Consider the following 11275-nt stretch of genomic DNA (forward strand, 5'->3'; position numbering starts at 1 on the left):
TAGTTCTGTCTCAGCCGAACCAGGACACCCCCTAATATATATTTGTTCATTGGCTTAAAAATCATGCTTCATTGCTTTAGAGGAACCCGTGATTCTGTTCATATTTTAAATTGGCAGCATTATGACTGCTACACCTCTACTAACAGTGAAGTAAATGAGTAGTAAAAAATTACTAAAGTAGCCCCCTTCAGCAATATACCACAGTATGTCTTTTTGTAGTTGGTCTTGAGTCCTGAGTAGAGCTAGCACCCTCCTCAGGCTTGCGAAGTGGGGCAGAAGAAAACATCAAAACTGATGTTTGGCTCCTCATTATTTATGAAGAAAATTCTGGAAGACTTTTATCATAGCTTCAGGGCATGGTTATGGGGTGTGTAAGCAGTTGTGCAACCACATTGAGCCTAGCTTTGAAGGTCTTAGTCATGAGGATACAAGGAAGAAGTGAACGCTGGAAGCTGGCTGGCCAGGAGGCCTGTTTATTTATTTTCTTAGCCAGACTTTCCCAGGATCCCTGAAGCTTCTATCTCCTTCTGGTTGACAGGGAAAATGCCTCTAGTCCTAGTCTTTTGTTTGCGTTAAGTCAAAACAAATCCTATCACTATGGTTTTGAATGGGAACTAGACAAAACCTGAAGCCTAGCCAGAGAGGAACTATGGAAGCTATTGCTTAACCAGAAAGGACTTTCAGTGCATTTTCTAGATGGAGTTTTTCAGCAAGTTCTCACTAAACTGAGACCCTTGCAAGTGCCCTGTCTCTCCTATTAGATGTTCTGTCCAACCAACCAGAGAAATTCTTAAATATCTGAACAAATATGAAACTAAATTTAAGAAAACTCTTCTTGATTGTGTTCTCTTTAAATTATTAAAATTGCCCAAGATAACAACTTTGGCTAGAGTAAGTGAATGATTGTTAAATGGTATTATTTCTAAAGATTAAGTGGCAGCTATACTGAGTGCATTATCATTAGACTAATTTGGTCTCACTTGGAAAACATCCCAATAAATCAGTTGCCTTGGCTAAGCCAATTACAATTAAGTGGAGAAATGGCACCTTCAAATAAATACAGAAAGTGAATTAAGTATAACCTCGACTGGGGAGCTGTACTTTCAAAAGACTCTTGTAGAAGGTGTTGAGGTGAGTTAAGGACATTGAACGAATTATACTTCTGTTCAACCTTTGGCTGTTAACAATCACTTAATCCATGATGAGGAGCATCAAGCATGTGATGCAACAAGAATAAAACCAAGATAATTCCCTAAGTGGAAGGTTAGAACAAGTAAAGCCTCCACAGAAGTGAAGCTTTACAGTATACTGAAGACATTTAAAGAGGGCTTCAAGATACATTAAAAAAAAGACATTAAAAATGCCTGAGAAGCCAGTGAAGTTTTAGCCATTCTTCATTCAATCAGACAGAAGGAACTAAACACTAATTCCCCTGTATCTGAGTAGTTTGACACATGTGACATTGTATGCTGTCAGAGTGAGAGTCGGGCCCCAAGTAACGACGTAGCCTCAATATGAGTATGGTCGTTCTCCCTTTATTCGAGTTTTTACAGCACATTTATAGACAAGCAGAAAACCATGCACTAAGCCACACATCTATGATTGGTTTACAACTTATGTCCACGCGTATCGAGTTATTTTTAATTGGTACACGTCTCGTGTCCACGCGGCATGAAGTAACACTGTTCACTCCCCTGCTCACGGAGATAGCTCCTCTTATCTTTTCTTTTGTTCTGCTGCTTCTGCTTCTTAGGGGATTCAAGGAGAGTTCACGGTTACTTTCAGGCCTGCAGCTAAGGCTTTTATTTGCGGCCCATTGCAAGGGCTGGATTGTTCATCGCGATCAGGTTATGCCGCTTCTCATTCAGCCAGCCACTCTTCCACAGAGACCAAGTGCCAGTGATTGTGAGACTTCTGCCAGCCTCTTGCAGGATTCTTCATCTGCCTCTTCGTCCTGGTTGGGTGGTCTATAACAGGCTCCCCTCAGGACATCTGCCTTATTGGCCTTCCCCCTGATCTTTATCCAAAGGCACTCATGGATAAGCACTTTATCCACAATGCCTCACTGCATCCAGCCTCGAGGTGACATTTAGGGAAACAAATTGTGACCGGACTGCAGACAGATATTGGCACCAAGTTAATCCATGGAAAACCTCACACTTGCTTCTGTTTTCCCTTGGGAGAACTACCACAACCAACCTTTGAAGCCTGAATGCTAGAAAACACTCTTGCTATTTAGACAGAGATCCATTCAAGGAATAACACCTCTGCTGAGAAGGACCTGGCATCACAGCAGTGATCTGCTTGAACATCAGGTGACAGTGCACTCTGATCCCAGAGAAGGCAAACCCTGTCCACATGCAGTAGTGCATGGAGCATTAAAATCACTGTACTTCTGCAAAACAAAAGAACTGGACTTCCCAGAGCTGCAGACAGACAGACAGAAACCACACTCTGCTTTGATCCATAACTCACTGCAGAGTCTGGCCTACGTGCTCGGATAAGCTCCAGACAGACCACAGGACTAATGTGACAGTCCAGGGCATATTAAACCAGAAGAGAAATACTCACAGTGGACAGCAAGACTATTTAGAAATTGTGTCTGTTCTGATACTGCCCAGACAAATCCAGTGTGGAGAATGCCCACCTGAAAAGAGGAATTCCCACCACGGAGTGAACGTCATTAAGATGGACGAAGATCTGAAAAAGGAAAAAATAACATTAGAAACACTCAACCTGACACAACAATAGCTTTCACTTATTTAAACCAGACACAGAAGATGTTTCTATGAACTTCTGATCCTAGTTTTTAAGAACAAAAATGCATGTTTTAGAAAACTATGACTAATTGGAAGAAATCACGCTCTGTAATCTGAATGCCACTTTAAAGAGGGTTTAATATTTAAGCAAGCTGGGAGGGGATATGTCAGCCAGGAATCCATCAGCAAGCACTCGAATCTTTAAAAGAACTGATTTTTGTAACATTGAATGGATATTTTTAATCATAAAACCATTTACTCTAAGCAGAAGAAGATTACAGATGCCTCTAAGGGGCATTTCAGATGGAAAGCAAAGGCGGGTAATCCTTCCAGAAATCTGGGCAGCTCAAAGCAATTGTCCTCCTGTCCCATACAGAGCATCCCAACAGAAGATCTGAGCTCCCCAAAAGGTCATGCATGACTGCAATTCCTCCCCAGGAAGCCCAAAGAGAAACGTGATACTGCTGAAACCATCCCAGTCCTCAGCACTTGGATGGTTTCAGAGTGTCAAACTTCACTTGTTTTAGAAGGACTGTGTATGTGTCCAAATATTTCAAGTAAAGAGAAGGAGCACCATCAGCATAGTAACTGTCTGTATTACATACCGCTTGGCCAGCTAGGAACGGCCACCTCGGTACACCTGATCATTGTGTGAGCTGTATCCTGGCTGTGTGAAGCAAAACCTTTGTTTTATTCACGACACATCAAATTGCAATGTTTTTCTGTAACTGAGGAAAGTGATGGCTGAGTTTTAGCAAGAGTGATAGGAAATACCTTCCGGGTTTACAGTTTCTCTCACCAGGGGCATCCGTGGTGTAATTATTATCTGACATTTCAGATGAATCTCAAGTATAGTACTTGGCAGGCTTGGCTCTCTTTTCAACAGGCTGTCATAAGGAGCTGATCTAGAGTCTCTTAACGCTAGAAGACTGCCTCTTGGTATACAAAAGGATCTGAAGATTTCAGACTGCTCAACGAGGAACAAAGTCCCCGAACCCTCTGTAGTGTTAATGCTACCTGTACTCCTGCAGTTCTTCTTTGAGAATGCAAGGAGTAGGGCCGACAAAGGATGCTCGCCCTTGGCTGGCTGGGCACCTATTGGGGCTCCATTAGTATTCAGAAGTGTTTTCAACTGGAATAAATTCTGTGCAGTAAGGGAGTGCCGATCGGTTATGCAAAAATGGGCTGTGGCCTCTTAAATAGCAGGGAAGACTGTCCTGGGGTCTTCTCTCTGGTGGCTTCATATGTATGTGTGACAGTGGCAATAAGCAGGTATGGTAAGCCAAAGAGGGCTTCCTGAAATCAAAGCCTGCTGAAAGACAGTGCTGAGGAGTCAGCTACCAGTGCCTGAGAAGTTCCTGTGGTTGGGCTTCTTCCCCGCTCCCCAGCAGGCTCTGGGCTGGGATGCACTCCAGCTTCCCCCTCAGTGGTGAATCAGCGTAGTGGACGATAAGCTGGATTCTGCTTTCAGTTAATTGAAGTTAGCTAGAACTTGGTTTCTTTTGCAAATTGTAGATAACCTATCTGTACCCTTAAACTTTCTAATACCAATGGATTTTTTTTTTCCCCCAGCACGAACAGTTAAGCTACATGCTCCTTGGTTTAATAAAAGGCTAAGTATAAAATGTCTAGTGTGAGTGAAAATAGTTTTTGTGCATTTTTGATTGTGTTGAAGTAAAAGAATAGAATGGAAGCATTCTTCTTACAGTCATTCAGAAGGTATGCAGTCAGTAAAAAGATGCTGGAATAAGGAGGTCTGCTAATAGTGTGGGGATTACAACTAGTGTTCTAACCAGTGAGAGAGGTTCAGGTGTTTCTGGATATAACTTGTGTTGGGAATGCAAAGCAAGGTTAACATCAGGAAGGAATACTTCCCTGGTTTGAACAACTTACATCCTTCCATCCAAACTCTGCTGAATTCCCTGCTTTGGAACCCAGACAAAGTGAGTCCGATATGGCTGTAGTTCATCATAGGCTCCTCTTTATTGAGAAACAAAACCTTTCTGAGCCTGAAACTTTATTCTGAACACATGTAAGAAGTTTGGAAGAGAGATCACTGTTTGGAATATCGGCCAAGTAAAAGAGCAGTGAAAAGGTAATCACTTTGTGGTAAGCTACTTGTATTTAGTTTTGGGTGATGTCATTTCCTCTACCTGAGGTGATGTGAAGGTCTCTTCTCATGTGGGTGCTACTGGAGTCCAATAAAATGACTTGACCAGTAGAGCGCATGGAAACCACTTCTCTGTGCAGAGGAGTGCTGTGTCATCCAGTTCGTGGGGGGGAAAGGAACATGATCTGCTAGGACTTTCCGCACTGCAGACCTGCAAATGAATAGCAGCACTGCTTGATACCTCATGTGGCTTTTTGGACCTCCACTGGCTCTACACGCCGGCTTGGGTACCTATAGCATCTTCCCTCTGCCTCAGCTCAGAGGTGTGGGGAATAGAAGAAAATCTGCTACTGTAAAGCAGCAAATATTATTACTCAGCATGTGCTAGACTGACAGCACTGTCACCTATTGGGCCTTCTGGTGGAATGTAGAACAGCGGGTCATGGTCTCAATAAAAAGCTGGGATTTCCCTTAACGTGAGAGGTAGATCCTTATGGGAATGACTAATTTCATTCTTCCATGACAGACAACAGAGCAGCTTAATAAAGTATAGGGAAACTTCTAGCCATGAGAAATCAATCAAGGGAAACCAGGGAGGTATTGAATGAGTGCAGTCCTTCTTGTGTCCAATACAAAGATAATATGTAGTCTTCGTAGGTCCAACATTTCTAAGTTTTGTGTGCCCAGTTTGTCCATAGTTGGAATCTAAGCAATTCTTTATTCTTACTGAATCTATGTTAAATTTCCTCTTTTCAAATTAATGAAGGTCATTTTTATTTTTAAGTCCTCTTGCCAGCAACTTGACAGATTTTTCATATCTAATAAACTGAATGCAAAGCAGGAGTGACCTCCTTATGCCATTCCATTCCTACTTGGGCAATACAGGAGGGAGCTGCAATGTGCCCCTTGGAGTATAGATCCAGTTGTTGCCCCTGTGTCACTCAGAGAGGTGTTCTAGCTGAAGTGGGGGAATAAAAGGAGTGGATTTTTCTGTTGGTGTTTTCCTTCCCTCTGGTCAGCTATGTATTTGTTGAAACTGGAAAGCTATTTCTGTAGACAGTTTCTTTGAGCTAGCAGGCAATGATGGCAGGGTTTTGTAGCGGTGAGAAGAAATAATGCTAAAAAGGATACACAACTGAAGACTTTTTAATATTTTTTTTATTTCCTTAAAGGCTGTTGTTTGTATTTGTACTGAACAATAGAGAACAACACCGATCCTGAACACGTGAAAGGGAATATTAGAAGTTATCATCTCATCTGATCATGAGGAAAGTGTTTGTATCACGTGCATTACAAAGAGGATCGCTACTGACATCTCTGCTGAGGAAAAGGAGGGGTACAAGTCAATGTTTGAGACAAGTTCAATTGTTTTGGTCTGAATTTGAAAAGATGGATAATCTTGTTACTAAATTTTTCTAAATAGCTCTAGGCTCTATAACCGTCCTACACTCTCACTTACTCTCAATCTTTGAGAACTGAGTGGCTTTTAGATTGTAAAATACTTGGACAAATATTACTGCCTAAACCCAGATTAATCTGGGAAAAGAATTTCAGCACAATAAAAGAATAACTGTTATGAGCCCAACTCCAGTAGGCTGAGGTTCTGTTTTTATTAGTTAGAATAACCTATTTATTGACAGGGACTATGACATAGTATGACTATGATGAAATTCAGACTCCTGGATTTTAGCAATTCATGTTTTCTTTAATTACAGACAATGAAAGATAGCAGAATAGCAAAAAAGAGCAGCAGCGCAACAACGAAAGAAAATGGAGAAAGAGACCCAAAGGCTAATGACAAAAGAACAAACCAAAATTGGTGTAAAACTGTCCTGACAGAAACCAGGCAGCAGTGGCAGTGCCAGTAAAAAAAAGAGAATTTCAGCTCTAAAACCAGACATATCGGTATTCGTTGAAGTATTTCTAGGACTTCAACACACTGCTTGGTTTCAGTGCATTCTTCAGGTCATCTTGGAAGCCAGGATTCTCCTCAATTATCTTGAACTATTAGTATGTGCTTCTTAAAGGAGAAAAAAAGCCACAGAAAATCATGCCTTGATGGAATGGTGTTTCCTGTAATAGTTCCATTTCAGCAGCCTTCTTTGCAACAAAAGCGATTGAGCAAGGATGTTGATGGAAAGACACTCCTAATGAACGGCTCAAGCCTAGGAAAAAGATTTAAGTTTCCAGAAGTGGGAAGTTTTAGGAGCGGGAGTTGGTTTGGGGGCAGAAGGAAGGAGAAATGAGTAAGTAGTCAGAAGTGAAGAAGAGCCTTGTGAGAGGGTGGACTTAAGCAAGGGTGCAGGTGAATCTCTGGTGGGGAGGTGGGCAGTGCCTGTGCCTCAGCGTTTTTGGTAGCTTAGGGCTGTGTCGGGTACCGCTGAAGCTGAACAGTCAAGAAAGGCTTTTTCATCTCTGGGTTAGAAAGACAAATGCGTGATGAGATGAACAACAGGCATTGCTTCTGCCTGGGAAGGAGCTGACTTGGGTCCTGTGCTACCCTGTAAGCCTTGCTTCAAGCAGACACCTGCTACGTGACTCTTAGCCTACAAGCTGCTTCTCCTCCCCACCCGCACACTTTGGGGCAAGACTTTCCCGTGTGGTACGGGTATGGGTATGAGTACTTTCTCAAGTCAGGAAAAAAACAAGAGGAGTTTTTATTGAACTGGTTGGAGGCTGATGGTCCCCCCCTAGCTACTCCGGACAGCACCAGCTGGATCCAGGGGAGACAGGACTAAGAATAAAGCCAAACATTAGACAGGAAAAGAATCAAGGTGGTACGTTTGTAGCAACAATGGGCAACTCCTCTGTGCATCAGGGAACAAAGGCCAGTTCCCCAATGTCTGGGACTGGAGCATTTATCACGGTACTTGAGGTCTCTTCTTACAAAGGGTACCTGGCACTGCCCACATCCTTGCAGCATGGAGAAGGAAAGGTGGAGGCTTGGAAGTGAGTTGAATTTTGGGGAGCAATCAGAACAAGGACTTTGATGAAGAATGGGATGAGAACTCTGTCACCTCTTGTTGAGCAGAGTTAAATGTCTTCTGAGAGCTGAGCAGACAGATTTTTAACGGCAGGAAGCACCTTGGACATTAGCGCCTTATGTCTTAAACAGCATGTCTGAAAACACCGCTGCTGAGTGGAGCCTGCCTGAAACATGGTTTGAAATGAGTTTGGCCCGTTGAAATGTTAAATGTAAGTGTAGGTTTGTGGGGCTTTGTTGCCTGCTTGCTGCCAAAGCAATCCGTGTAGTCGCAGGTGAATGTCTCCCATAGACCACTTTTTTCTCTCAGTTATGCTCTGTTTCACCACCACTGAAAGTGAAAATCACTTAAACAATAGATGTAAAAGAGAAATCCAAAATTGTAATAAAGTTGCTAACAGCAGGTATAAAATATGGCTCCCTTGGCCTTGAACAGACATACTTGGAAGCAGGAATAAGGCATTTTCTGTCATGTGTTCCAGGCCCAAGAGGAGATGTCTAGGAATGATGAACTTCCATGGTTGTGTAAAATTTACATTAACGCCCACCCACCCCACAAACAATTAATTTTGGCCCTTGTGCCCATGTACTTAAAAGAAAAAGCTTTGGAAAGTGATCTTTGGGCAACTCTGTATTGCAGTAGTGCCATAAGGCAAGCCAGCTCTGCCTGTGCCCCAGAGCTCAGCCCAGACGAGGTATTTTTTTATAGCTTTGCTACAAAAAAACCACTCACACACATTTAACATCTCTAACGTGCTTTACGGAACTTGTGATTCTGAAAGTAATTGACAATAAAGTAATTAAATAAACAGTAAGTTAAAACACAATACATTTATACATAGCATCTCAAAGGGCTCGAATGACTATCAGGTTCCAATACATTAAGACTTTAAAACAACATTAATATTCAAAGCGTATCCATACCTATACTTAACTAATACTATACTTAAAGCTTATACTATACATACTACACTATACATACTATATATATATACTAACACGTTTCAAGACTCCCAACAACATACATTTTTGGTTACAGTCCCCATATACACACAAGACCAGTGAAAGGCTCCAGCAATTGTATGATGGAGAAGAGCACCTCACGAGAGAGGCACAAACGAGGTGCTGGAAGCTGCCTGGGGAATATGGGTTTCCCCTCTAAATTGAACTGACTCTTTGGACAACACATGGAAAGCACTAGCATGCTTCCTGGAGTACAGGTGTGATACCCTTAGTGGGAACGAGTCTCCACATCACTCTCTTAACCCTGTACTTTCACAGATGCGTTGCCTAAAGAAATAATCCCACCTCCCTCTGGCCATTTGTTCCCATGCACATCTTGTGCTCCCCTTGAGCCACAGCAAAGCGCTTGGACCTCTGCTCAGTGAACCAGTCAAGGAAACCAAGTCAGCTTAATGCTAATCCAGTAAACACCCACGAAAGAGCACTAGCTGTAATTCTCCTGGAGCTCCCTGGTCGTGGTCACTGGGCAGATGCGCTGGCACCAGAAAGACACCCACACAGGGGAGGGACACAGTGCCTGGGAGCAGGAGGGCTATTTCCGTAGGCAGCAGGACTGTTAAAGACACCAGTTAAAAACATCTTGTGGAACTACAGGGTTCAGCTTTTTCATTCTGAAACAAAGAACATGTTTTCAAACCCATTTCTAGTGCAAATCAAAGAGCCAAGAGCAAAATGATGGACTCTGCCAGAATGTGCCATAACTTTTTATGATCTCTCTCCTCCCTCTTTCTCCCTGCCTCAGTCGGCTGGTGCCCAGGGACAGAGTGGACCTTAAGTTCTGATATTGAAGGCTGAATGGTGCAAAGAGTGCAGAGCCACCAGGCAGCAACCACAAAGCAATACTCCAATCTTGTAAATAGGATTTGTTCCTCCTCCCCGAGTACTCAAAGCCCACAGGAGAGTTGGTACAACAGGGGCTGCTACAGCCAGAAGACCTCTGAGGAGACTGCTGCTCCAGTATCTCTTCTTTATTCCTGTCTCAGAGAAAGTCTTGACATCCCCAAAGGTTTCATCATCATGAGGTTCTGTAAAATCAAGTTCTTTCATAAAATGATTTTTGTTAACTCTGTGCTCAATCTTCATGCATGGAGACTCCACAGGAGACAAAAGGACGGCAGTGTTTGGATCACTTGGAGTTAAGTCCACTGTGATCCCAGAACCGCTGACACTTCTAAGGGAAAACTCACCCAATTCCTCCAGTGAAGAAGGTGGGCTTAGAGGATAGGGACCTTGAGCTCTGAAGATGTTCTGAATGAGCTGCTCCACATCTGAGCTGTACGGCACCACGTCAGTCTGGACGGTCTGTTCCACCCCCACATTGCTGATTTTCTCCTCCTCCTGGCAAGAAGTCAGTTCTTCACCCACAACATCTTCCAGCATCTCTGGATTCACAGCAGAAGTGGAGGGAGCTGCATCACTCAACTTGGAGGCTGCAGTGATCAAACTCTCTTCAGATCAATTGGTCCCATTAGCACTGCCCTCAATGAGCAGCAGCCCACCATCTGCCAGCTCCTCCAGAGCTCGGTCCTCTGTGACCAGGTTGCCTGGCATCATGGCACACAATGCTAACAGCTTCCCGTCCGAGCCACACGTGTACTCCAGGCACTGCTCACCTCTCACAGAGCTGTTCTGAGCCATCTCCATGCTTCGCAGCAAAGACTCCAATTTCTTGTTTTCAATGCTTACGTCTAGGAAGTACTTCCGAAATTTTCCGTCTTTCTCAGCCAAGCTGTTTTTCATGCTTTCAAGAACCTGCCTGAGTTCTCTAATTTCCCCTCTTGCTTCCCAGAAGGCCAGCTCTGCCTCCACACGATTACACTCTTCTTCAATCCAGTCTTCCTTCATCCATCTTAGATGAGCTTTCAATTCTTCGGTTTCCCTGTAGCAAAACCAAAATGTTGTAACACCTCTGCTGACTGCTCAGTTAAAGAGTCAACGTGAGGCTCCACCGCACTGGTCTGGAGCCAGAGGCTGCTGCCTCAACTTGCAAACAAGCGGGGAGAGGGGGCCCCTGCATGAGATCCAGCCCTCGCAGAAGCAGAGGTTGGGTGAGCCCCAGCTGGAGCAAGGGCTCCCTGGGACTCTGCCGTGGGGCTCCATTCAAATTTCCCTTTGTGCCTGCTTGGGCTGGGTGAGCTGGAGAGCTCCGAGAGCGCAGCTTTAGCAAAAGAGATGACTTCTCCTGCTGGCTAACGCACATTCTCACTTCTTTGCTTAGCGTCCATACAAAGGGCTAGTGTGAAAAATTCAGTATCTAAGTGACAAAACCACAAGCCAGAAGCCTGCTTTGCATAAGAGCTTTGCTCTCCTTATGGGAGAAGGGGGACCTTTGTAGTGGTATTTCACTGAGTAAGGCAGAACAGCAGACTAAGGTGTCCTGGTTCGGCTGAGACAGAACTA

The 11275-nt window shown here is 43.7% G+C and overlaps 1 protein-coding gene across 1 annotated transcript; it reads right to left on the bottom strand.

Moving 5' to 3' along the window:
- Positions 1-9646: 9646 nt before the first annotated feature.
- LOC104164151 (syntabulin-like) lies at positions 9647-10754 on the bottom strand (the record flags this gene model as incomplete). Its single annotated transcript, XM_009703389.1, is given in 1 exon segment — positions 9647-10754. A coding segment is annotated over 1 exon segment (1108 nt), but the record flags the coding sequence as incomplete, so codon positions are not given.
- Positions 10755-11275: the final 521 nt, after the last annotated feature.

This window comes from Cariama cristata, unplaced genomic scaffold (assembly GCF_000690535.1).
Source record: "Cariama cristata isolate BGI_N322 unplaced genomic scaffold, ASM69053v1 scaffold10947, whole genome shotgun sequence".
Classification (NCBI taxonomy): Eukaryota; Metazoa; Chordata; class Aves; order Cariamiformes; family Cariamidae; genus Cariama; species Cariama cristata.